General features: G+C 39.4%; 1 protein-coding gene across 1 annotated transcript; it reads right to left on the minus strand.

Moving 5' to 3' along the window:
- Positions 1 to 2,183: 2,183 nt before the first annotated feature.
- On the minus strand, positions 2,184 to 25,988 carry adss2 (adenylosuccinate synthase 2). Its single transcript, XM_042433586.1, has 13 exons — positions 25,634 to 25,988; positions 16,837 to 16,939; positions 13,017 to 13,085; positions 12,877 to 12,927; positions 12,660 to 12,726; positions 9,597 to 9,704; positions 8,572 to 8,653; positions 8,355 to 8,481; positions 6,534 to 6,688; positions 5,853 to 5,977; positions 5,539 to 5,636; positions 5,019 to 5,168; positions 2,184 to 4,001 (listed from the first exon to the last, which is right to left on the minus strand). Exons 1-13 carry the CDS (start codon positions 25,829 to 25,831, stop codon positions 3,949 to 3,951), a joined length of 1,386 nt encoding a protein of 461 aa, XP_042289520.1. The 5' UTR covers positions 25,832 to 25,988; the 3' UTR covers positions 2,184 to 3,948.
- Between the last annotated feature and the right edge of the window lie 1,665 nt (positions 25,989 to 27,653).

The following is a 27,653-nucleotide window of genomic DNA, read 5'->3' on the forward strand; positions in this document are numbered from 1 at the left end:
ATCCTTGAAAGCGCATAAACTATCACAGATTAGATCTTTCTCTTTTTTCCTGGAAATATGCAAATATCTCTTTAGTAGTAAGACTAAGATTTATCGATTTGATTTTGATGGACTTAATCAATGAAATATTCTCTTATACAGTAATAATTTGAAAAAAACGGATGGAAACTAGTTAGCTAGATGTGTAATAAGCCATGCAGTAATCCACCTCCAAGTAATGAAACATATCTGGTTCAGACTAGTATCTGGAACAAGTCTGACAACTGTGGTGTTTGAAAGGAAAACAAACACACACCAGAGGCTATATTTAAAAGGCTCATTTGAAATCCAAAGTTATGTATTACACTTGTATCACACTAAGTAACACAATAGTGCACATTGTGTGTTAAACCCCTTAAAGGACGGATTCACAATTTTTCTTACAACAGTCAGGTGGCCAAATGGACGTCATATTGGCCATTAGAGCCAGTATTTTAACACCAAAGTTCCTCTTTTTGTTATTATACTTCCACTGCAGCTCAACAGGGAAACACAAAGAGGGAATTTGATGCTAAAAAAAACTGTAAATGTGGCAGATATCCACTTGATATGACTAACTCAGACTGCTGAAAACTCATATAAGCTTCAAACAAATTTTTAAATACATTTTTGCACAAAATAACTGTGTGGATACACTGTGGATTTTGACCCCCATCACTTACACTGAAAGCAAATTAATAGCCAGCATGAACAAGAGGAATGATTACAGTGAGGAAAACCTCTTTCAGTGTTAATATGAACACCTGACTGTTGTTTTAAGACAGATATGCAAAACTATGAACCTTTAAAACCTCACCGACATGACAAACTCAGGCTTTGCAGTCCAACATTGTTCAAACCCACAGAACTTTATTTTAAATTCGAGTCGAGATACCAAAGTTTCCAAAGACACCAAATATGTCAGGATTAATTTCGGGAGAATGTGAAGATGTGATGATTTACAACCTGAAATATATACGTCACTGGAAATAAAAGGAGTAAGAGTTTAAATGAAAACTAAAACATTAACAGGATCTGCTGGCTGTGTTCGGAGGGTGTTTGTGTGTATATTTGTGCGCTTGTAGCCTAAAACACATTCATTTAGTCTTGACCAGATGCCAAAGCAGAGTCTGTCCTGAATGTTCAGTGGACCAAGCAGTGATGGGACACTGAAAGATTGTTGTCACAGCATTTCTAGTTTCATGTCTCCTAAGCTCCACTAGAGGACAGACAGGAGCAACATGTTAGTGAGACTTTATCTTTATCAGTGAGAACAGCATCACTCTTAACAAAGTTTACCTTAAATAAGTTGTTGAAACTATACATGAGGCTTTGTTGGGTTCGTAGCGTCCCAGTGGTTTGACATGACAGCAGTTACTGTACATACAACCGAAAGACAGAATTAACATGAAGATTTTATACATTAATACCCTTTAGTTGATGTACAGTATGTCCTGAGATAAGTGGTTCAGACTGTACGGCTCATGTTTACGTCATCAGAGAAGAGACGGACTTGATACCATTTTATATAACTGACAAACAGAAGAGTTTTATTCCAAAGTTACACACTGATAATTTGATTAAATGCTTCCCTGACACTGCTTATTTTAAAATAGTGAATGCAAAATTTCAGGTAACAAAACATGATGTAGCTCAACATGTGTATATTTAACTGTGTTTTGGAATAAAACTCTCCCAAAAATGTTTCCTCATGTTCATGGACGGCGTGTTTCGCTGCCGCTGCAAAACAGGTCAAGACTTTCTAACATTTGACACAAAAAATGAAAATACATTCAGAGTGTTCCTGGCTGCTAATAATGCTTCTAGTAATGTGCAAATGATATATTTTAAGAATCTGTTGGTGCATTTAAACTACCACAGTATGCTTTTGAATTGGGAATATTACTTTTTTTGATTACTGTATGTCTTTACAACACTTTTTTTCACCAAAAATTGTTCAGCTTCACCAAGAGTTGTTTGGTTTCCAGTTCTTCTTCTCCCCCTCTAATCAAACTATTAGGGGCTCATTAAAGGAGCATTCTGCCATTAAACTGTTCACATCAACATACACATTGTAATTACAGTGGAAACTGGGACTTGTCAGCTTTGATAGATCCAACTTGGTGCTTTATAATAAAAACCATAAATGGACAACTCAGCCAAAGTCTGTCATTAAATGTAAATAAACCCACATTTAATGGATGTAAATAGTCTTATATGGTTTATGCACAGTATTTTTAACTCTGACAAATTCTGTAACAATACAATCGTCGTAAATGTGAATACTCCCAAGTCGTCAGCATGGGAATCTTTCCCATTTCTACCGACCATCCCATTTGTTGTGAATGCAGCATTGATGGAAAATGTCAGATCCAGTGTTAGAGGAGACCTGTATAAGTGACTAAAAGTCAGAACATCTTAGCCTCTGCTGCTTTGATTTTTGAGAATATATCCCATTTTAGTCCTCCTACTTCATAGAAGTGCAGTACTGAATCACTGGATTTAACATAATCTAAATATCTTCACATCTAGCAGTATGCAAAACCTGATTCACACCATGAACTGCAGGAATTTTACACATTACAGTATCATTTTCCATCTGTGACACCAAACCATCAGGTAGCTCTGATTGGCTTGTTTGCCATTTTGCTGGATGACAAGCTTTAATATCGAACATACAGTCCACTCCAAGACTAGACATTTCTTATTTTCCTTGTATTAATGACCTGTTGTTTAACAACGTCAGAAGACTGGATGAAAAGATGAAAAAGATGACCAACTGTCTTATATCTATCAATCCATATTCATACTTTTCTTTGTTGAAAAATCATCATGACTCTATTTTTGTTTGTCTTCCCCGTACTCTGTAACAGAATAGTGTACTACAAATGCAAAGAAATCAATAATGATAACAAGAAACAATCACAATGATGTAAGTGAAGAGACTCTGGCCTGCTGGGTTGATTTCCATTTGAAAAAAAAAAAAAAGGGAGTTACACTGCTTAAAGGAAAACTCACCTGTCAAAATAATACCTGAAACATGTGTATCATCACAATGCAGAAAGATGAGCACCAACCTTTCAACCAACAGCACTCAGTGGAAGTGATTCCTCGCTGCAAGAAATGTAAAAGCTCTTTTTTTTTTTTTTTTTTTTTGGTTGAACGACAAGGCAATATAAGACGTCTTTACTCCAAACGTGCGTCTGACGATGAAAAAACAAAACATAAAAAGACAAAATTTAAAATATTAAAGGATCCCTTTATCATGTCAGGATGTGCTGTACATCTGGCAGAATAAAACATAAAGCAGGTATAGTCCGAAGCATCTAAAGTGCGGAGGTTAAAACTTTTAAACTGATTTACAACAGACTGGCACAGCGCATTTAAAACACAGCATAGATTAACAAAAATACACAAAGTTTGACCTAACATACATGAACAGTTCCTCCGGGGAGTTAACCCGTGTCTGTATCTGTATCTGTGGGTGTGTGTGTGAGTGTGAATGTGTGTCCCCCTTCATGTCCTTTATCAGACCTGACGGCAGCTGGTGTTGCCGAGTGTATTGTGTGTCTGAAATAAATGGCTACGATATAAACAGGGACAAATAAACGAGGGACTTCAGTGTGAAACTGTAATCCTAAAGTTTTAAAACGGCTTTAAAATCCAGATGCAGACGCTGGGAACCATTCATACACGGAGTTCAGTCTGATGGGAGTCTGATCCAAAGAGGTCTGGCCTGTTACATGGGAAGGGTCTGATGATACAGTGGTATAGTGTTAAAAACGGACATGATGCTCATGTCTCTGTTGGAGTGTTGAGACAGGTAGGTAGGCTGTGTGTGAGTGGGGGGGTTGGAGGGGGGTGAGGGACGAAGGGTAGAGTTGATTCGCTGCTGTGCATCCTCTTTGCTTGGGTTTCTCCTCCCTCTGTCTAGAATAGCTGGATCATGGACTCCCGAGACTTGCCTACTCCGATCCACTTGACTGAGGGAACAAAGAAGCACAGGTGGGTGTTAATTTACTCTCATGTAGAAGCTGGAATTATATCAGACTGGGTCCAAGTTACATTTAGTCTAAAAGAGGTCACGTAGGGTGTTCTAATACAGCAGGTCTCTGGAGGATCTGTGTGTCTACATGCATTGTAGTAACCAGTTTACCTTAAATATTGGTTTATGGTTGATCAACCTCGTTGGAAACTAAAATGTTTTATAGTTGTTAGTCTCTCCTGCGAGGCTTTTACAGTGTTGCACGCAGTAGTTCACATGAAGAGTGACAGAAATAGTTGTGTCATGAAAGGAAAACAGAGAGCTTGAGAGAGAGACGTTCAAACCTTTTCTCCTTTCCACACAGCTGACCAATCACAGCGTCAAGTAGGTGTGAATGTCAGATTGTCGGTTACAGAAATGGCTCTACACAGCTCCTCTAATCAGACGTTGGAAAAGGTGTGGGGGGGGGAGGTTTCCAAAGCTATTCGACCATCTGACAAGTGCTTTTGATGTAGTACAGTGGCCCCGTGACTCTGTACATACATGCTGCACATCAGTCATCAGATTTCTTTCCTTATTCTGGAAACTTTGTTTTGTTTTTTTCAGTGCAGTAAAAAAGACAGACAGACAAAGTGGGGCTTTTCCAGACAGCATTAATGTGTATAACAAGAACTCATCACTCTGTAATTATCTTTCCTTTCATCCCTACTTTGCTGTCACTGCGGTGCGTTCCCTTGTCTGAAGTCTTTGTTATGCACAACTAAAAAGCTTAGATTAGATAAGAAACTTGTACAAATGTCCAAGAAATAGTGATTCTCCAGGAGAAATTTTTCAGGGGAAATCAGGTCTCTTAAAAGTTTTTTTGTTTACTCAACATTTAAGAAATCACTTACTTGAGAAAGCCGACTGTAACTCAATTACTTAAGTGCATGTATATCAAGAAGGCTTAATATCTATGCATGTTAATTTTATATGTATTCTGTATATCAATGATTGTGTGTGTCTGATGTCATACCAGGCACTCCCACGCGCTCCTCAACGAAGCGGACATATTTCTGGGCGTTCTCTGGCAGCTCCTCAAAGGTTCTAGCAGCCGAGGTGTCGCTGTTCCAGCCGGGCAGCGTCTCATACTGGACCTCCACACACTGCAACACCTCCTGATTAGCTGGCACAGAGTCAGTGAAAAGAAGGGACGGAGAGAGGGGGAGGGAGGGGAGGTTAATAGCACACAATTAACTTTACAAGAGACGCCAGTCAAACTGCTGTGACAGCAGATCAATAAGTTTCTGCCTTGAAACGGAGCTCTCTATAAATAATGATAATGATCGGAAGAAGGGAAAAGACTGACAAAAGGTCAGACGATATCCAATTGATTCATCAAACCAACTTCTTTACTGCCAACATCATTAAAGAAAGAGACAGAAGAGAGCACTTTTCTTGGCAACTCCATTATTATTTTAACAGATGCTGGAATAAAATGACATTTTTCCATTTAAACAGTTTGACAAAAAGTGCTCACTCATGCACTGGCTCACCTGGAAAGTGAGGTATAGTTTGGTTGCCGACTTTGTACGCTACGCCCACTTTGATCTCCGAGAACACGTCAAGTATGTCCAGTTTGGTAAGAGCTATACTGTGGGGGAACAGAGGGGACAGGAAGGTGCTTTTAGTGTGCACTACCCGAACAGATGAGTCACTCTTTTTAAAAGAACTGGAGCAAAAAGGGAACTCTTTCTTCTTCTGCCCTTTTGTCTAAATTAAGCCAGAAAAGCTACCTTTACCCGCTAAAGAACTGCACTTCATAAAGAACAACAAACAAACAAACAAAAAAAAAAACAGTCTCACTCACGCGGTAAAACCATTAATCATGTGTGCATATTTGATGAGCACCAGATCCAGCCAACCACATCGCCTCTTCCTGCCTGTGGTCACTCCCACCTCCTTCCCCCGAGTCTGAAGCCGTTCTCCAATCTCCTAAAAAGACAAGAGGATGAGCGCAGAAAGACCGTCACACTCAATACTTTGACTTTTTTTCTACCGATCACTCTACATGACTTATGTCACAGTCAAATCAAGCAGTCACAGAAACCAAAAATATCCCACCAATAAATGTTGACCTCTGCATTCAGGCTTCAGTTTTAGTCATGAACAGGTGTCACAGACAGATTTATTGACCTTAACAAATGAAATTTACTACAGATGGTTATTGGTGGCAGTGTAACGGACCTTCCTCTGGGTGGCGCTGTTTGACAACAAAACTACTCACAGTCACCTTCTGTTGTACACATTACACATCACGTCAATAAACGATGTTTTGACCAGGTAGACAAGGTAAATATGACATTAAAACAAGTTTATTTCCCCAATGTCCTTGATTACTGTACAGACTTAAGCCACCTGAGCTGAAAGTTGTACAACTTTAAGCTTTTTCCTGTGACATTTTATCAATATTTGTAGGAAAAAGTCATTTTGAAAAAGCTTTATCCTCATCTTTAAACATGATTCTAAGTTGCGGCGTGCGTCTTCTTACGTTGCTCTGCTCTGACGGGAAAGCTCCGATGCCCACTCTGGTGGTGTAGGCCTTGACGACCCCGTACACCTCACCCACGTTCTGAGGCGGCATGCCGAGACCCGTGCACACCCCGCCCACCGTGCAGTTGGACGATGTCACGAACGGATACGTCCCTGCAATGACACAATGAGTGAAAACTGATTATACCTTTTCCTTAAATTCATAGAGGCTGGTTGAACAAACATGCAATTAAAAGATTTAAGTGGGGATATTTTGTCAAGAAGGATATGTTTGTACTTTGATGTTTGTGATTCATTCTTCTCTACATTTAAGCACTTATTTCAGTCTTGCTGCACCTAGCGTAGTGTGGATTTGTAGCGAGGGCTATGAGCTGTTTCCGGATAAGGCACCGTGTTGACATAGCAGATATGTTTGTTTCAGCACCTGTCCTGATATAGTTGGCTGACTAGCCCAGACTAGACCTGTCCTCAGAGATGTGACCTTCTCCCCTAAATCACTGGACACCACTGAAACCACAGCTCATTAGATGTTCAAATACTTTTGGACATGCTCACTGGTTCATGGCGAAGCCTGCAAGTTCATTTAATTACGTAAAATGTTCTCAAATACTTTGCTGTGAGTTTGGATTCAGGTGAAGTGTCTTGTGGTTAGTTGGACTGTTTAAGAAGAAAGAACCTCGCCCAAAATACTCAGTGAAGTTGAATGCAGTTTTACTAGTCTGTCTTTTTTCCTGAGAATGCACCTGAGGTTATAACCGCTCACAGATCCAACACTGAGCCAGCTCCACCTCAGGTGTTTTTTTTGTTTTTTTTTTTTAAAAAAATGGTGTGCTTCAGAAATTGTCTGCTTCACTGTTGTGCAAGTGCAGAGTTCAAACTGCCGGAAGCTGGCCACATGCAGAGCATCTCAAATGTTCAAATAGATTGTTGTGTAATCAAAAAGGGACACAGGTTTGATCCCTGCAACAGCCAGTGCATCCATCAGCAGTCATGTGTTCTCTCAAAGCTAAACACTGATGCCACTGATGCTCCTGAACTCTAAATAAAGTTATGGCTTGATGACATTTGCCACCATTTCTTATGACGTATAGATAAACTGCTAGCTATCAGAGAGAGAGCTTGTTTGTCTATCAGTCAGCAGGACGCTGTGCCCTGATACCACCAGAGTTATTACAAGCGTGGTGTTGTGATAATAACCAGTGTTGGACCTTCGAATGTAATTTAATCTGCTCAGTGCCGTCACTGCTTTCAATAATGACAGCTCTGCTCTGTTACAGTGACACACTGGAACATCTAGAGGATTAGGATGTTTAGTCTGGTGTATCATTATCTGAGAGGAAAAAATAAAACTAAAGCAAATCCCAATTTAATGCTTTCAATATTTGAATATTTCTGAATTTTATAATTACTCTGTAATTCTGATCGACTCACTGACAGACTGCTGATACAGGGTGCCTTTCGTGCTCATGCACAGTCGGGTGTGGTTTTATCTCGTGAGCGTGCACGTCAAGCCTGGATGCCAGAGCACGTCAGTAGTAGTTAGTAAACTTACCATCGTCACTAGTCTGAGCTCCAAGCAGGCTTTTTGTAAAGAGCATCACAAAGCTTTAAGTGTTTCATCACTGGGTCACTGTAGATGCACTGAACAGCGCTTAGAAACGACATGTACACCGAGAGTACAGGTTAGCAGAACGAAATTAGCTTATTATCAGATAGGTTAATGGAAAATATGCAAACAAACAAGTTAAGAGTAAAGCGTGTGTCACTGCAGTGCACATGCGCACTCACACATATTATACACACACAGTGAAGTACTGACCAAAGTCTATGTCCAGCAGCGCCGCGTTGGCTCCTTCCACCAGAATCTTCTTTGGAGGACCATGGAGAGCCTCGTACATGTAGTGCACCCCGTCTCTCACCATGGGCTTGATCTGCTCCACGTAATTCTACAAAACAAGAACGTACAAAATGTTACTGCAAAGACAGAAATGTATTAAATACGTCGCGAAATATTTTTTTTTGTTTATTTGCATTACCTTTAATTTGACCAGCTCTCCTTCGATGTCAATCTTTAGAGTCGGGTACATGGCCTCGTACTGCTGGGCCAGAACTTTATACCTGCAACAAGCAACACTGATCAGGTTTGATTAATACAAACATCTCCTCTCCACCACATAGACTTGTATGATCTCATTCTACGTCGTGTTGAGATAGACTTTAAACTCTCACTCAAACTAAATATTCAGCCATTTTTCCAGGCGTTATAGATTCATTCACACTTTAAAAACTAAATATTTGCAGGAACTACAAAACCCCAGGAACTAAATTCAGGAATTAAAAGTCTAAATGCACTTTAATGTCTGTGTTTCCCCTGAATCTGAAGAACTAGACTGGAGGAGAACTAGACCGGTAAGAGGAAATGCAGTTTTTTATTTGTCATTCACAGTCAAATTACTGTTTAATCCAACTCGATAGTTCCTTGGCCATAAAAAAAAATAAATCTCTAACTCTGAAACACGTAATCACATCAAGAGCTTAAACTGTAGTTTCACCTGAGCAGTACATTAACTACTAATTAAACTGACAGTAAATTAAAAAAAACAAACAACACAAAAACTTGTTGTCAGTTCCTCTTATGTGAAAATTACGTTTCAAACTGCACTTTCATTTTTATGTTCACTATTCTGATGCGATAAAAATGCCCAGAGTGACGTGCAAACACAACTTTTCACTCCTGTGGTTCCATTGTACCTGGAGCTGAATTTAGTTAATGTTTGACTTCCCAAAAACAGTTCCTGTATTCCTGATAAAGTTCCCTCTGTTTAAAACAGGCCATAAAACTAGAGATAACTGTGTGAGGTAAAATTTTATGAAATTCATAAAAAATGTCCTGGTTTTCCTGGAAGTTTCAGTGAGGGAAAAGTACTGTAAGGCATGAAACAGACAACGATGTTACACACTCACAGTATTACGATTAATCGTCTCTGTGGAGTTTTACACACACAAAAGACAAACTGAGTCAAAACCCTTAGAGATCTTATCTTGAAATGTTGAAGCAAACCTTTCAGAGAACTGAGTGAAGTCAGCCAACAGGTCACATATCCTGAGGCCGCTACGTGCTGCCTTGGCCGAGTACACTGGACCAATCCCCTTCTTTGTTGTCCCGAGGCTGGGCAGGTCGAGAGAGGAGAGAAAGAAAGAAAGAGAGAGAGAAAGAGTAGATAGATAGAGAGAGAGAGAGACAAAAAAAGACTAGCATTAGCATGTGATCTCAATCTAGAAAATGACTTTTTGCAGTTTAATCATCCACTCGATTACCCTGAAACTCTTATAAAACCTCTGGACCCTTTAAGAGCAGATGGCAGTGTAGTTTCAGCTTAACGGCAAATATAAGAATCTACGGTGGACAAATGACCTGCCATGTCTGACTGGAACTACTTTCTTACATCACCAAAATGGGTGTAAATTACAGTAAATTGATACATATATCAAATACAGATGTTGATTGAACATTGTGAGTCACAAGCGACAGGTGAGGCTTAATCTGTATAGTCCAATGCTGATACTGACTTGTGAGAAAATGCTGAATAGCATCACTGGACTATTTTCTGCATCTCAAGCAACCCTGATCTTAAACCCCCCGTATCAACCCGAGCCCTGACACTAAATATCTTTTCACACTTCTGTATCACTTGAGACTCTGCAGACTTGTTACTGACAGAGCATTGTCCCCTTGTCAAACTAGCTAAACATTTACACATGACACGCCCGACATATCCCCTTGGCAACTCGGCCTATTAAAAGGAAGGCTTGGGCGCTGGACAATTTGCTTACTCAACATGCAAACGACAGAATGGAAATAGCCAAAGATCATCTTTGGTTATTGAGTTTCATCATCAGCAACGGCATATGTGTAACATGCAGTGTGCAATCACCATGTGAGTACGGAGCACAACTCAAAAGACTACATGTTTTTGAGACATTATATGGCTATTTATATTTAAAAATGTGACAGAAAAATCCACAATAATTGTTAAATAATACATTTTAAATCTTAAATGTGGCAGGAAACATTAATAAACCATCACACTGAGTCACATGTACACAGTTTTCTAAAATTCTGTTATTTCAGTTTTGATTGAAGAGTGTAATATGCAATAAACATATTAAGAGCACATAAGTTTTCCTAGCAGATGTGACACTGATCCTCTAAAAAGATGGAATCAATAAATCCCGTCTTTTTCAATGAAACGAGCGTATTGTGTATTAGGATCAGATTTGATTCTATTACGGCTCACAGACTGGCTGTTGTGGTCTGTCGTTAATGCATTTGCAAGGAAATTCTACACCTTTTTTGTGTCTGTGTAGATGTTTCTACAGCTATAATAAGAATAGTTGTTGTAAACAATTTGAGTGATGCATCAACTTACATGAGCTGGTTTCGAATTGCGTTTGAATGTGACCAAATATTTTCCTATTTTAAGTTTGTTGTATGTGGAATTACAGGACTAAAAGTCTCCTCTTTGTTTTCATAACCCAGACTTGTGCTATTTCTAGTTTTAAGAAACCCGAGTCCCGGCTAACCTAAACTGTCTTATCTGACTCTTAGCAACTGCATTCTGCTCTGACTTCCAGCAGCGGAGCTCGTAGGATGCCTGGAGAAACTGGAAATCCACCAGCCCGTAAGAGCAATCTGCTGAAAGCTTATAATGACTGTGCCATTAAGGCACCCTAGCGGACAAGCATTCTCACTCTCTCACACACACACAGTATCTGGCTGGGTGTTTGAGGCTTTGGTTCTGAGCTGCTAAAGACAACCCAGCTTTCAACAGGAATACACATGGTCTCTCTTGAGGTTAACATGCTGAATGCTCCACAGCCTCGGCTTAACATTCCTCACATAGACCGGTATGGTTCACTGCCCGGGCTAAAGATGTATTAACACAAAATTGTTTTGAAAAATGGTGTGTAGTAAGTCAGACTGATAATGAGAGGATACCTGGAATGTCTACATGAAATATTTCTCTCTTCATAGAATCTAAAAGTCTGACTGCTGGTTCATTAAGTCTCTTAGTGATGAAGCGGAGACTCTCCCATCTGTGTGTCCCTGGCTTCAGGGCGGCTGAACTGTCTGTCTGTCCTCTGAACTCTCTGAGGACGCCTCCAGGCAGAGCAGTGATGAGATTATATGCATGTGTGTCGCTGTGGAAAGACATCTCTGTACATATGGAAAGTGTAGATAAATAAATGTTTAAATTAATGAAAGAAATGTAGATATCTGTTCAATTCTAATTAAAGGTTATCTTTAAAAAAAAAAAAATGAATGTCAACATTTATCTACAGGGATCTGTTTTGAAATTGGCTGCTGCCTTTTTTGTTCAATATGGGAATACATCATTAAAATAAATGTAACAAGGGCTGAAATTAACTATTATTTTTATTATGATTAGTCTCCTAGAGCACAAAGTGTTGCCAACAAATGTCTTGTTTTGCACGACTAACTGCAAAATCCCAAAATACTGGAGTCACTAAAATGCAAGACGAGTAAAGGCAGCAAGTTTTCACATTTGAGAAGCATCAAATGTTTCTGCTGTTATTTCTGCTCGAACGACAAATTGATTATCAATAGTGGTATACAAGGTGCTAACATAAGAAAAAGCAGAGGCTAGAGACTGGACCAGCCACCAGAAGGTTTTTTGTTGTTTAAAAAATTCTCCTTTGTACCAACAATTGTGACAAAAAGTTCAAAATCATCCAGACAGCAGAACATTGACCTTCACATGACAAAAAACCGTGAATCACTGCTAACATGAATCAAAAGCAAAGGAAAGCAAAAAGTGTTGCAGTTTCTTGTCCGTACTCTGCTTTAGTCTGTCATGTTTTGTTTCCAAACACATTCTGAATCATGAGACAAAAGGTGAATGCACGTCCCTGAGCGTTATATTGGCTTTTTCATAAGAAGTGACTCACAGGATTCCTCACATAGATGACTGATCTGATCTGTCCTTCCTTTGTATACATGTGTGTGTGTGTGTGTGTGTGTGTGTGTGTGTGTGTGTGTGTGTGTGTGTGTGTGTGTGTGTGTGTGTGTGTTGCAGCCATTGTTAAGTAACTGGTTTCTTACTTCTTGCCTGCTTGCTCTTGTCTCTGCTGTTCCTGAACGCGATCGACCGCTTGGTGGAAGTCAAACACTGCGGAGGAGGGAGAGAGGGGACACACACTCTCACACACCTAAGAGAAAGCAGGACGTCCACACATACGCACACATTTTTTGCATGCGTACCATTCAAACATTCACTCATAGCTTGATTTAAAAAAAAAAAAAAAGAGTCAGGACTTACCAATATGTGCTCTGTCTGAGATGATCAACCTTTTCTCCCAGCCTTTTAAACCTGCCGACACAAATACAGGTTGAGTCTCCACACATGAAAACGCAGACTTGTTCTGTTATTGTCTGTTATATAAAGTATGTTTAACTCACTTTTTCCTTTGCGTTCGTTCTTTTCTGCCTCTTCAAACAGGCCTGGAAGGTGGATCACTACACCGTTGCCTGAGGTGCATTAAAAAAATAGAAAATAAAAAGTTTATTTTTAAACTTAAACTGAGAAAAGATGGGTGTGTGTAAAGATACAGTTGTTTCATATGATTTTATTCACATTATTTACACAAGTGGTTCCCAACTTTCCTCTTAAAAGAAAGCATCATCTACTTGTGACCTCTACTCATGTTATATACAGATCCACAATCCATGAGCTGTGAACAGTTTCACCAAAGAGTGATGTTCCCTTGAAACGAGGGCTAATTAATCCAACGATGACTTCCCCAATTGATTGTTTTGTCTATAAAATGTCAGAAAACTGTGAACAAATGTCTTTGTTGTGTTTGTTTTGTCAGATCAACAGTCCAAAAGGCAAATATATCGAGTTTACTTTCATGTTTGACACACCCAAGTTTCAAATCCTCACATTTGAGAAGCTGCAGCCACCAAATGTTTGACAGTTTTATTTTAATTACTAAAACATCTATGTGAGTTAAGAGTTAATAATAATAATAATAATAATAATAATAATAAGAGTGAAGCTGCGACTGATTGTTGCAGCTTTACTTCAAACCTTCTTATATTGTTTCACTTTAATCATTTTTACAAGAGGTGAAACTCTCCAGTGTTTTCAGAGGGAAATGATTGATTGATTGATTGATTGATTGATTAATTGACTGTGAGAGAGTGGATACCCTAAAGGAGCCAACAGCCCTTAAGTGTACAGTCATGGTGCTGTTGGGTACTTTGGTTAAAAGCTTCAGTGCTGAGGTTAAGTGTTGCCTTGAGATCAGTACGGCTCAGATGAAAATGAGCTGTTGTTGTAACCACAGTAACCAAAAAAATAATAAACGGCTGCAATTTAATACTGTTTTACTGTATTATGTGTCATATTTTCTATTTTTAAACATTCAAAAGAAAAAGATAAAATCCCTGAGTGAATGTAAACACTTAGGAATCATTTCTTCTTTCTTACACTGCTTCTATTTATCTTGTGACTCCGTGCAGAAGTCATGACGCTCCGGCTGGGAGCCACTGATTTATGACTGCATAGAGAACAAACTGGAATTAGTAAAATAACAGAATGTGAGTCACATGTTTCCCCAAACTGAGGTGAACTGGACATTGTGTTTCAGGTTGATTCACTACAATAAGTTTATTATATTCACCAAATTAAAACTAATGTAGTTTTAATACAACATCCCAGCAATTGACCTTTTTTTCATTAAGGACATTTCGACATGTCACAGTAGGAAAAACACAGGTGTAAACAAATAAATTAATGATGGCTTTTTTATTTAGCTGCTTCAGTTACAGGGTCCTGGTACTGTGCATGCTGGCTCACTGTCACACTGTCTTTACTGGGACACTTAAATAGAACAGAGCCATTGTTCATTTTATTAGTAGCACCTGTAATTTTCCTACTATGACAAGTTAAAATGTCTGATGTGAAAAAAATCCTAGAAACGCCACCTTCATGAAGGTTATAATCTGTTTCTGATGATGAGGCTGTAGCTTGTGGTGCCACTGATATTTTACTTTGTTACATTGAGAAGTGTTTATAAGTGCATTTATGTCGATTAAGTTAGACTAAATACCGTTATAAGAAACATTTTTCAGTATAAGACAATTTAACAGCGACACAAACTACAGTAAACCCCAAATTGAAGCACCAACTCTTAAAAATCGTTTCAACAAAAAGAATAGAACATTATAACCTTCATGACAGTTGATTTATTACAGCTCTGTTGTATTAAACTGCAAGTTTTACCTACTATGTAGCTAATAAACTGGCAACTGAGTGTGTATAATTAATCAACTCCTTCTCAGTCATTGAAAACTTCTGAATCTATGAATAAGCATTTAACTACTACTACAATCAACCCATCTTTAAATCTGCTGTAAAAAATATTATTTTTAATATGCAAACAAATAAAATAATTTTAAAAAGTTACATCTAAACCAGAGTCGACGTCTATCGTTGTGAAAGCAGCCGCAGGTGAGCGCTGACAAGCCTAACTGATGTTATAGGATGTATTTATCTGCCTGTTCACAAGAGTATTCAAACAGCTGGCCCTAATTATCTTTTTAATTGGGTTGCATTAACTGGAGTAGGTGAGGTAATTACTTCCACCGAAATTCAACATAAAAATGTAAGGAAAGAAATTGAGAAAAATGTAGGAGATGCAGACACGCAGTAAAACATTTGCAGCTCAAGAACAGGAAAGACCTGAACTTCCAGCGCTGGAGGCCATGAATGTACTTTTACACACTCAGGGGGGGAGAATAAAAATAAACAGGAGTGCCTCTCCACTCTGCCTGCACTATTTAATTATTATATTGTCACTATGAATACAAATAATAAACACTTTTCTAGTTGTCTCACAGTTTGATGAGTACAGTTTGTACAGTTTATCAGCATGAAGTTGCTTCATGTAACTATGAAGTAACACTCACCTGTTGCTACGACAAAACTAGATTTTCTTTTCAAAATGTCACACAGATGTCAAAATAACCGACTAGAGTCTTGAATTTAAAGATATGTTGTTTCCAACTATCACAACGTCCCATTGTCTGTTCCAACAATAACCACATATACAAAATACAGCCTCATCAAGGAAGAGACACTAAAGATCTATATTTCCAGTTTGATCTCACTGTGAATGTGAGGAATTAGAAAGAAAGAAAAATGTCAGCCATGAATGACAAACTAGCCTGCTGTTCTTTTAAAAAATAATCTGTACACCTCCCAAATAATCACCACAGCTCAGTCACTGTATTTTATAGTTTTTTTTTTCCTCCTGGAAGGCTCAATGTGCAGAGCGTGAATTATCTCTGCGAGAGAGTTGGTACCCTCAAGGAGCTGACAGCTTTTAAGTATAGTCATGGCACTGTTGGGCACTTTCGGTAAAAGCTTCCACCAAATTGGACGTATTGTTAAGAAAACGCTGTGCGTAGTGTCTCCTGTTGAGATTAATGGTGCTTCTTTAAATGAGAACAGCTCGGAAAAGGCTTCTGGTAATAGAAAGTGGAGTGAAAAACGGTGAGAAAACTCACATGAGTTCAGGTAAGTCAACACTAAAAAAAAAAAAAAACAATAAATGGCTGCAATAAGTTTTTGATTGTCCAATTTAATTTTTTTCCCACTTTTCCATCAAAATAAACAAATACACTTCCTGGCTTTTTATATAAAACTTAATAAAACTAATATGACAAAGGGTGGGACAAGTGCACCATACCCTGAGACACCATTCATAAGTGCAGGTCACATTTACTCCACCACCATACTGCAAACCTTCCTCTCAGAGTGCTTGAGTCTGCAGTATGGCATTAATGTGTCATATATATCAAAGAGGAAAAAGCAGAAACTTGATTAAGTATCGACAGATCGTAGAGCCGCACATGTTAAAGTGCAGATGTGTGGAGCGTTAGGAGCCAGAGAGAAGAAGTAATACTCCATTAGCTAATGAAGTTACTGCAGATGAGTGGATGTGATGTAGCCTGCAGTCTGGCTCTGAGTCAAGCTGATCACACTCACTGTAGCAGTCGTCAAAATGGAGGCTGTTCTGCTGGCGGCGGCGACGAGCGCCGGACTAAAAAAAAGGAGGCTCAATCAATTCATCAAGAAAATAGGGAGCGAAGACGGCCTTGGAAGGAGAGTCGGTGCATAATTGTGTGTGAGCAAATAGAGTGTGTGTGTGTGTGCAAACTAAAGTGTGTAGATGGCACAAACGCTTGCATCAGTACAGTGTGTATTACGCACCAATGAAAGCGGTGACCTTGGGGTTGATGATGCCGCTGGGGAGGAGGTGAAAATCGTACTCCACTGAGTCAACCACCACTGTGTGTCCAGCGTTGTTGCCGCCCTGCGGAGAGAAGAGACGAGAGACCAATTAGGAGAGAGACGAGCAGGGACGCAGAAGCACGAGTCTAATGGAAGCTCTGCAACTTTGTTTGTCTGAACTGGAAGGCAGGCTGAATAGTTTAGCGAGTAGCAACAAGCATCATACATAAACCTCCGGCCAGTGACTGTTTGTATGTTTGCTGCTCTGCTCCGTTGCTTAGAGACTTCTGCTCACTATGCACTCAAATCCAAACTTCAGTTAAGGTTTCGCTCCAGTGTAAACTTACTGACAAATGCGTGAGCAACAGAAATGTCAAGTGGATTGTTGGTGCAATGGATTAAACACAAAGTAAATAATAATCTACCTTGCACGACAAAGCCGCGGACGTGTCCTGGCAAGACTTGTTGCTTCCAACACCTACGTAAACAAAATCTAAGACTGACTGCAGTCAGAAGCCCCCATCATACTCCAACAGAGGATCGGCAGCTCCATCGATATGTTGTTTTACAAGCCGCTAACAAGCTAACCTGCCTTTTCTGGCACTTGTCAAATATCAAAAGTTTGGCAGTCACTGTCACTTAGCTCATAAACAAGGAGCTTAAACTGGGTGACAAATGTCATGCTCATTCTACTCTTAAATACAAGCAGTTAGGGCTGCAACTAATGATTATTTTCTATTGCAATCAATTAATCTGATGATTACTTTCTTGATTAACTGCTTAATCATTTTGTCTGTGCAAAAAATGTCAGTCATTAGTGAGAAATGGCAGTTATAATTTTCCAAAACCCAAAAGATATTCAGTTTACTATAATGCGTAACAAAGAAAAGCATCAAATTCTGACATCTGAGAAGCTGAAACCAACAAATATTTGCTATTTTTGCTTTAAAAAAAAAAAAAGTCTAAGATGATTATTTGATTATCAAAATAGTTGCTGATTAATCAACTCATAGTTGCAGCTCTACAAGCAGAGACTGAAATTACCTTTCTGGCTCAAATACTATAATCTGACAAAAGTACTTTTTATTTTGGGTAAAAACAGTTGCAGGACATTAAATTGAAATATGTTTTTTGTATAAAACCACGCACATGTCCTGAAATGAATAAAATGTTCCAAGAAACAACATTTTAATGATTAACCGTTTTCCAAAACAACAGAAAAACACGAGTTCAAAGAAGTCGAGATGCAAACACTTTGAACTATTTGATAGTGAAGCACTCTGATTGGATGATCGATGGGATCAAACAATTCAACCATCTTTGGACTAATTATTTAATCACTGACAGTATGTGCTCGCTGGGTGTTCTGGACGCTGCATACAGGCCTGCACATGATTTACAACAGCTGACTATGGAGATAAAATTGCAACAGTGGAGCCCAGAAGGAGAACAGTGAGTCCTAGGACGTCACAATCTGACCTGTTTTGCTCCTCTCTGCTTCACACTTCACAGACGGAGATGCAAAGAGCTCTGCGGCTCATGAAATTAAAAACTTCTGGAGAAAGAATAAATGATGAAGAAGAGATACAGACGGGGGGAAAAAACAGAGCATGATAATAGGAGTGAAAAGAACACAATTCAAGTGCAAAGACACTGAGGTGAGAAAAGAGTGGACAAATGTCAAGGAAGGAAAGTAGTTTAAGTATTTAGAGTTTTTTATACAGACTGATCAGACAGATCTGTGCCTGACACGTGGAGGATGCAGAAAGGACCAAAAACACACTATGGCATCGCTCGTAATCCATACACACAGCTGTTGTGTTCACCGTTTAACGTACAACATGAAACAGGAGGAGTTCAGTGATGTTACGCGTCGTTTAACACTGAATATTGAGGGGGAGCGGATCAGTTTTCACTCAGCTCCTGGAGTCAGATCTGATGACATGTCTGGTCAATTACAAATATTGTGGGGCGGGGAGGAGGCAGCTGTGGATTTGTACATGCCTCTGCAGCCTGCGTCACTGTTCAGGACCTGAGGTGCCAACTCAACTTACACCGTCCTGTGACCAGGACGTTTTTACCACTGCTGTAGCCTGCGGGTATAAATCATGCCCAACATGTGCTTCGACCACATGGGGTTATTCCTGGTCACAGCCTGAAGGTGGAGTGGGGGAACAGGTGGGAGGGGGGAATAAATGCCTCTCCTTTTTAGATACTTTTACAATCCATCCCACCCCCAACAGAAGGTAACTCCGGGCCTTATACAGTCCCGTGATGGGCCTCTCATTCCAATCACAAGAAACTTTAGATACTCGATCACCTGCTACTGTTCTGTGGTTTGTGAACGGCTACGGCAGCGTAGATTATCCGACTGTGTATTGAGAGTACAATGAAAAGGGATTTGCCTTAACACAGTGGTGTCAGGAAAGATGATCTGCTCAAACCGAAGGGCTGTTGTGATACAAACAATTTCACCCCACACGACTGGAGCTCAGTGATTTTCCAGACACAACAGATGGAAGCATTCACAGACACAAAGTGAGAAAAAAAATAAAAGAAAACTAAGAGGTTTGGTATGAAATCAGACTTTTTAGTTTCTCACTTTCAGTATAAAGCAAAGACGTGAGAAAAGCCTGAGTTTACTGTTGTTGGTGTTAATGGATCAAGACATGTTACCTGATCTGGAGCTGTGACGCTGCTCCTGACCGGGGATCAACATGGATCTGACACTGCTCTGCTTTGGTATAAGAGGGCAGACGTTGTTATTACGGCTGAAATTAGAATTGGTCGACTAACTGGTTGATCCGCAGAAAAATTAATCGAGAATGACTGGTTTATTAAAACAGACTGGTTGTATATAAGACTGTCTCTGAGCAGCATGGCGCCATGGCGAGTACAAAGTCCACCTCTAAAATAGATTCAAGGTCAATTAAATTCAAATTAAAGTATTGTTTAAAAAGAAACTGAAAGCACTCTGACATTAATTTGCGACAGATGACATGGTCTGTCATGTGTAGGTATTTCTCCTGGGCAGGGTTAGGTTCATCACAATAGACTGTTAGCCAACCAAGCCTTGGTTTCAGCAAACATCTCCATAGCAACCCTGTTGTGTGCAATGACTCTGCGTGTGGTACAGGTGCCTCCACCTTAAATTACCTATCATTATGACACAGCTAATAGCAAATAATTGTACCCTACGCCTGACAAATACAAGTATAACACACCAACTGAACCGACAGTGTAAACTTGAATGGACTTCTCAGACATTTGCTCCAACAGGCAGATCATCGGTTTAACCTGATGAGCTTGTTTCAGAGCCTTTCGGTCAGTTTCAGGTATGGTTTGTATTGTGTCTCCAAGCAGAGGAAGGGCTGATTTAACCTTAAGGGCAATTACATTCAACTGTAACTCATCTGTAAAGAACTTTTACAGATGAGGGCTATAAAATAATTCAGTATAATCAAGTACATTAACTTGGCTTCAGTCCTCTGCTGATTCTTTGATTCGTCAGCAGACTGTCTTTTAAAAAGACGACTCAGGATCAATGCAGAAAAATATTAAGCTACAACCAATGACAATTTTCATTATCAAATAATCTGCCTGTTATTTTCTCGATTAATCAACTGGTTTGTCTCTAAACTGTCAGAAGACATGCCAAATATACGTATGCAAATGTCTGAGACGTGTTTTCGTGGGTAACACACCCTCTTAGCTACACACCCATCTCTCCCTACTGTGACTTCTAGGATCTTAGAGGTCTGGACTGTAAGTAACACCACGCAAGAGTGCTGGCAAAGCCTGTTTTATAAAAAGATCAACGCTATCTGCTCCAACACTTCCCTGCTAACTCTCTCACACACACACACACACACACACACACACACACACACACACAAGCCCCCACCACCACCTCACCCCCAAAAACACATGTACACCATAATGTATGGTTAGACACTGTGCAGTAACGCTGCCAGAGTGGAGTTTATTTTTACATGTTTACCAGCCTTGGCAGGACTGCAGGAACAAGGAATATCTGAGACACAGGAGAATCCTTGTTACGTCAACTTGTTATCAACAGAGACAGAAAATAGTCCTCTGAACGCCACAGAGTTAGTACTAACAGTCAAAAGATTAGCAACATTGGCTGTGTTATTTAATGAACCTGAAGAATCTGGTATAAGTTTTACTTTTTTGGTACCAACCGAAAGGTAATCACAGCATCGAGTATTGAAAAGTGTTGGGCGTCAAACGGTTGAAGAGGTTCCTTTATTCTTTACTTGTTTTTGGATCAAACACATCGTGGTTTAAAATCATTATTTTTAGGCGATTTTATTATATGATAATTTATTGAAGAGTTCTTGTATGACAGTTTGTATTCAGAGTAACATTTAACATTTGAAAAGTTGACAGTAGAGAGATGACAAGAAACAAGGGGATAGAGATACAGGAAATGACAAGCAACAAAGAACCGCAGATGTTGTGGTTATGTGGCATACGCCTTAACCAGTAGGCTGCCGGGAGCACGCCAAAAAAAAGGATTTGGTAGAAAAATGTTTATTCATGTTCCTCAAAGTATGAAAAAGCACAGAAAAGTTGACTGAGTCAGTTAAGAAGGAACAAACTGTGGCCAATTTACATGATTGTCAATCAAGCCGAATAAGCTGACTACCACAATGAAGCTGCATGATGACATGAAATCCAAAGTATTGTGAGGGCAGAACTATTAAACATGAATGTCCGAAATTGGCAGTAAAAGGGTTAAAACATCTAAAAATATTGCAATAATCTTGTCCTTCTGACTTCATATCCTGTTTCAGTCTTTCACTACTGTACATGAACAGACAGTGTTGCAGGAAAAGTGTCAACAAAAAACAAGAAACAGAGCGCTACAAGGGTTTGAAGTCTATTCAACAAAAACAGGAAGTTCTTCACATTGTTGTGCTAAAACTAAACTGAACACAAAACGTCTTGTTGCCCCAATAATACTTTTTCCACTATTGCCAAAACATATGAGTCTTATGATTTCCAGTCCAGAGAGGTGCACTGAGTACACTTGTCTGCTGTAGCTGTCTCCGAGCTAATAGTTACATGTCGTTAGGGTGCAAAATTAACTTTATTGTCCACTGGCCAAATGGCTTGTGTATGTTAAAGTTTTACCAGCCATTCAATAGATTACTTTTTTTTCTACCAAATCTACCAGCCACTTGCATATTTTACCAGCATTTGGCTGGTTGCTGGTGCTAATTTTGTGCCTGGATGCCGTACATCAGTAGACCAGTAGACCACGTCTGACCAGTCTTCAGACTTGGCCAGACTTCAGCCTTGCTAGGAACAAATGTAGTCTAAGTATGTGGCTCTGGGCCATCATAGTAGGACTTTTTAAAATATTTTAGGCAAGAGTTCAGTCCTCCCTCTACTGCTTTCTGTCTTAGCTACTCCTGAGATCAGGGACAAACATCTACCAAGTACAGACTAAGCAAAGAACAGAGGAAGCCATTGCCTCATCACGAGTCCAAAACAAAGTTTCACGCACACGCCTATTGGTATTACATCATGATTTCAAAACCACCTGTTTTGCATCAGGAAACCACACCACAGGCAAATCCAAAACAAAAACGACAGGAGTTGAACCACTGAGTCCTTCTCCTGCAAAGACATGCGCTGCTGGTCTGTGACAAGTAAGAGAAGGCAGCTAAAATTACAGTTTGATGAGATTAAAATAATCACAATCATTTGATGTGTTGAAACCCTGATGGGGAGTAACAGCATGACATTAGCTGTACAGTCACATTAACATACCTTTATACACACGGCATGGAGCCTAACGCCAATGTGACAGTAGTTAACTGTAGAGATGCAACAAATTACTGATTAGTTGCCAATTATTAATTTAATTGCCAACTATTTTGATAATTGATTAATTGTTTTGAGTATTTTTTAAGAAAAAAAGGTTAAATTCTTGGGTTCCAGCTTCTCAAATGTGAATATTTCCTGGTTTCTTTAATCCTCTATGAGAATAAACTGAATGTCTGAGTTGTGAACTGTTGTGGACAGAAGAAAACATTTGAGGACGTCACCTTGGACTCTGAGAAACAGTGATTGATATTTTTCACCATTTTCTGACATTTTATAGACCAAAAAAAAACATTAATTGATTAATCAAGAAAATAATCGACAGATTAAAGTGACAGTAGTGAACAGTTTACAATTCATTTGAGAGAATACATACTTCAATACGCCCTTAAAATCCTGACGTTAGATCAGAAAGCAACAGCTGTTTGAACATTCGGCCCATGCTGAGCTGTATGTTATCAACATGCGTATAGTGTCGTTTTGCAGCATGGCCTCCCAGTCTGTCTGAAATGATAAGGTGGTGTATGTACGGGCCCCCCGAAGCAAAACAACGTAAGTGTTGTATGTAGTGTGTAAATACGTATGTGGGTACAACCAAGTGCAGCCAACAGAATCAACACAATACTTAAAAACATGCATCTGAATGGTCATTAATTGGTTGATTGAAGAAAGCAAGACACTCCTGTTAAACTACAGACTAAGTTAGCTCTTCTCACGTTTTATTTTACTGTACTTTATTTTTTTTTTACAGTATTTGTGTATTTGTATTAAAGAGCTGCAGCAATTAGTTGATTAATTGATTAGCTGATCGACAGAAAATTAATTGGCAGGGATTTTTGAGCAAAAATTCACTGGTTCCAGCTTCCCAAATGTGAATACCTTCTTGTTTTCATACTCCTCCAGTGTTTCCCTTATATTCATTCGCTGCTGCAAAATTATGAGTGCCGCTGCTAAAATTTCACAAGATCATTAATATTAATGGGCTACAGTTAGCGTGGAATAGTCATCCTCCTTCTCTTCATTCTTCAAAGGACGTGTACGTGAAAGGTACTGTTGTAAGAGTAACGTAGCTCCGTTAAGGAGTAGGGCAGTGCGTAATGTGTGTGCGTAGCGACACATTAAGTGACGGTGAATGTGAGCAGAGCAGAGGAAAAGGTTAGCAGTAAGTTGTCAGTTTGGCAGTAAAAGTCTTGTCTGTTGTTTGCCCAACTGCAGATTAAAGTGAAGGGGGTTAGCCCCAAAATTAGCGACAGGTTAGCCTAACTTGGCTAGCCCAACCCCGCTGCCCAGAGCAGTCAACCGAGGGAAAAACTGTCCTCTATGATAATAAACTGATTATCTTTGAGTTTTGGAATATGATCAGACAATTTTATGGACCCAACAATAAGCCATATTGTATTGAATTGTTTTTTTTTTTTTTTTATAAATGCCTTGTAGTGAAGCCATAGATAATTTTCCACCAGTATAAAGTTCCAAACTAATTAACTAACTGGGCGATGCAAACAAACTCAACTATGACAATATTTTCCACATGATGTGGCAGCATTTTTGGGTCTGACGACTGGTTTAATGTAACATTTAAACTATGAAAGCTGATGAAAAGAAAAAAATAGTAAGAGCTGCAACGATTAGTCGATTGTCATAAATCGCCAACTATTTTGATCATTTTTGGTCATTTTTGAAGCAAAAATGCTAAAAATCATCCGCTCAAGCTTCTGAAATGTGAAGATTTGCTGCTTTTCTTTGTCATATATGACAGTAAACTGAATATATATATATATATATATATATATATATATATATATATAGGTTTTGGACTGTAGGTCAGAGAAAAGAAGACATCTGAATATATCTTCTTGAGCTGTGTGTGGAAATAATAACAGCATTTTTCACTATTTTCTGACAACTGACCAACAAAACAATTAATCAAAGAAAAGAATTGTTAGTTGCAGCCCTAATAACAATTAGTAGCGTGGGAATAATGGTCAAGTACAGTTATTTCACTAAAACCTTACTGTAGCTAATGCAGCCTTCAAGACCAGGAGACCAGGAGTGCAGTAAGTGTCAATGGATAGATCGATAGATCCTTAATCATGTTGGAAGACTTAAGGTCAAAGTTCACCTAAATCATCTTTCCCAAAGTTAAAATGACAAAACATTAGAGATAGAGAGAGAAAAGAAAAATATTTACTTTGCAAAAACAACACAAGTCAAGAGACTGAATGTGGCATGTGGACATTGTTACAGGCAAAGCTGGTGAAATTTATCAAAATACAAAAACAAAGAGGCAAAAAAATCAAAAGAAACTACTTCAATTAAAGGCTAAATTATATACACTCATATATGAAATATGGAAATATTATGACCACAACAAGATATGATGGATAACAGTCACATTATGTTACCTCCCTGCTCTGTAATTAAACTTATGTAAATAATTGATCTGACAGAGTGACTCATAAACCAAACCTGCAGCCAACATTAGTGGACCACTTTAGCTGGCGAGGTTAACCGTCTGGCTTTAACGCACTAACGGTGCCAAAAAAAAAAGAAAAAAGCTCCAGTGAAGTGATGCACCGGATCTCTTCAGCTGGCCAAAAGCTACCTTCAGCTACCTCGTCATGTGCACACGACAGGAGACAGTTTATCAGAGCAGTACAGGTGTCTGAGCAGCTAAGCAGCTAGCAGGAATTCAAGGTGACATTAGCCAAAAACATCGAGAACAACCACAGTGGCTGAAGATGTTGGTTAGCTAGCCGGTTCAGAGGTTTAGCTAGCTGGAAACTGACATCCAAGTTAACGCAGCGGAGAGGCGGTGTTCCCAGCTGCGGTTACCTGCAGGATATCCGGGGACGCACGCATTACAAATGAACGCAGCATGTGTGGGTGTGTGTGTGTGTGTGTGGGAGGGGGGGTAACCAACCTGACATCTGCATACTATGTCCGCATCTTGTGCCAGGAGATCCACAACTTTTCCTTTTCCCTCGTCGCCCCACTGAGCCCCGAGTACCACCGTTACTTTGTTGCCGACCGGCGGTCTCGGTGCTCGTTTCGTCGGGCTGCCGCTGCCGCCGCCGCCGTTCAGGGGCTCCGCGGGCTCCTGAGTCCCACTTTCAGACATTTCCGCTGGGTCCCTGGCGTGACTTCACCACTTGTGCGCCCTTCCGTAACGCGTTGCTCTGCACCGACGATAGTGGACAGGGCTCGCTTGCTTCGCCAATGTTCAGATGCAAGGAAGTAACACGCCTCGCACATGCGCACAAATTACAATTAAAGGACAGGTTCACTTTTTTTTTCTTCAAGTCTGTCAGGTCTGTCAAGTCTGCCGATATGAACACTGGAAGAGGATTTCCTCGCTGTAATCATTCCTCCAGTTCATACTTGCTGTTGAAAGATCCCCTTTCAATGTGAGCGATGGGGGCCAAACACAGTCTACACAATCATTTTGTGCAAAAAAATGCATTTAAAAGATGACCTGAAGCTTATATGAGGCTTCAGCAGTCTGAGTTAGTCATATCAAGTAGATATCTGCCACATTTACAGTCACTTTTTTAGCATGAAAGCCCCTTTTTGTGTTTCCTTGATGTACAGAAGAGTGACAAATTAAAGGAAAAACTGGTACAGGTGTGAATGTTTGACCCCTACAGTGAGGGGATCTGGTGGCTCCGTTGTGCTGTGGGGGGCATTTTGCTGGCATGGTTTGGGTCCACTTGTCCTCTTAGAGGGAAGAGTCACTGTAAATCAATACAAAGTTGTTCTGGGTGAACACCTTTATCCTTCCAGGATGACAATGCCCCGATTCACAGGGCACGACGGGTCACTGAATGGTTTGATGAGTAAGAAAATGATGTGAATCATACACTATGGAACTTCACATTGACCAGATCTCAACCCAATTGAACGCCTATGGGAGATTTTGGATCAATATGGTAGACAGCGTTCTCCACCACCATCATCAAACCATCAAATGAGGGAATATCTTTTGCAAGAATGGTGTTCATCCCTCCAGTAGTTTGCTTTAATTTGTTCCTTGTCTGTTAACAGAAAGAGGGACTTTGGCACTAAAAAGGCTGTAACATTGAAATACATCTACTTGATTTGACTAATTAGGACAACTGAAGTTTCATATTAGCTTCAGATAAACTTATTAAATACATTTTTGCACAGAAGGAGGCCTGTGGATTTTGTCCTCCATCACTTACTTTGTAAGTGCATAATGAATGTCAGAATGAGGAATGATTATAGCAAGAAAAACCTGTTTCAGTGTTCATTTGGGCACCTGACTATTGTTTTAATTTAATATTTACTATTGTTTTTAGTCCTGCGTGAAAGATCCTACTTAAGTAAAAGTACATAAATATTTGCAGCAAAATGTACTCAGAGTATCAAAGTAAAAGTACTTGTTCTACAGTGACTGATATATTATTATATATGACATAATTAGATTATTAATACTGAAGCATCAGTGTTTAAGCAGCATGTTACTGTTGTAGCTGCTGGAGGTGGAGCTTGTTTGAACTACTTTATATACAGGTAGCTAGTTTAGTCCAGTAGTTCCCAACCTACCCACCTGCCCCATAAAGTATGTATGAATGAAACAAGCGGATGAGTCATAACATATCAACACTGCTGTTTTCCATCAAAGTATTCTTACTGAAGCTCTAAATTGGAGAGATTTCTTGTATCCTGAAGTACATGCTTCCCTCTGGTGGTCACAGTAAAGTCTTGCAAGTTCCTTATTGCTCTCACATTATGGAGCATTATGGCTATATGGTGGTGTATCGAACCAGTTTAACATGTTTATTCTCTTTCCTTAAAGCTGTTGAGAGGTTGCAAACATAAAATAAAAAGCAACATAAAACAATATTTATTTTGAAATACTGCTGAAACAATGAGTGTGGAATACAACATTTAGTTTGTCAAAGCAATAAGAAGTGAGGTCT

The sequence above is a fragment of the Thunnus maccoyii genome, chromosome 14 (genome assembly GCF_910596095.1).
Source record: "Thunnus maccoyii chromosome 14, fThuMac1.1, whole genome shotgun sequence".
Lineage (NCBI taxonomy): Eukaryota > Metazoa > Chordata > Actinopteri > Scombriformes > Scombridae > Thunnus > Thunnus maccoyii.

What these genes read in the sequence shown, in the direction of transcription:
- adss2 (XM_042433586.1), bottom strand. Translation starts at nt 25,831, where the DNA reads ATGTCTGAAAGTGGGACTCAGGAGCCCGCGGAGCCCCTGAACGGCGGC. An exon ending in TTCACTCAGTTCTCTGAAAG is followed by an intron (nt 8,654 to 9,596) that starts GTTTGCTTCAAC and finishes TGCTTGTTGCAG; the next exon opens with GTATAAAGTTCTGGCCCAGC. An exon ending in AACTATACCTCACTTTCCAG is followed by an intron (nt 5,169 to 5,538) that starts GTGAGCCAGTGC and finishes ACTCTGTGCCAG; the next exon opens with CTAATCAGGAGGTGTTGCAG.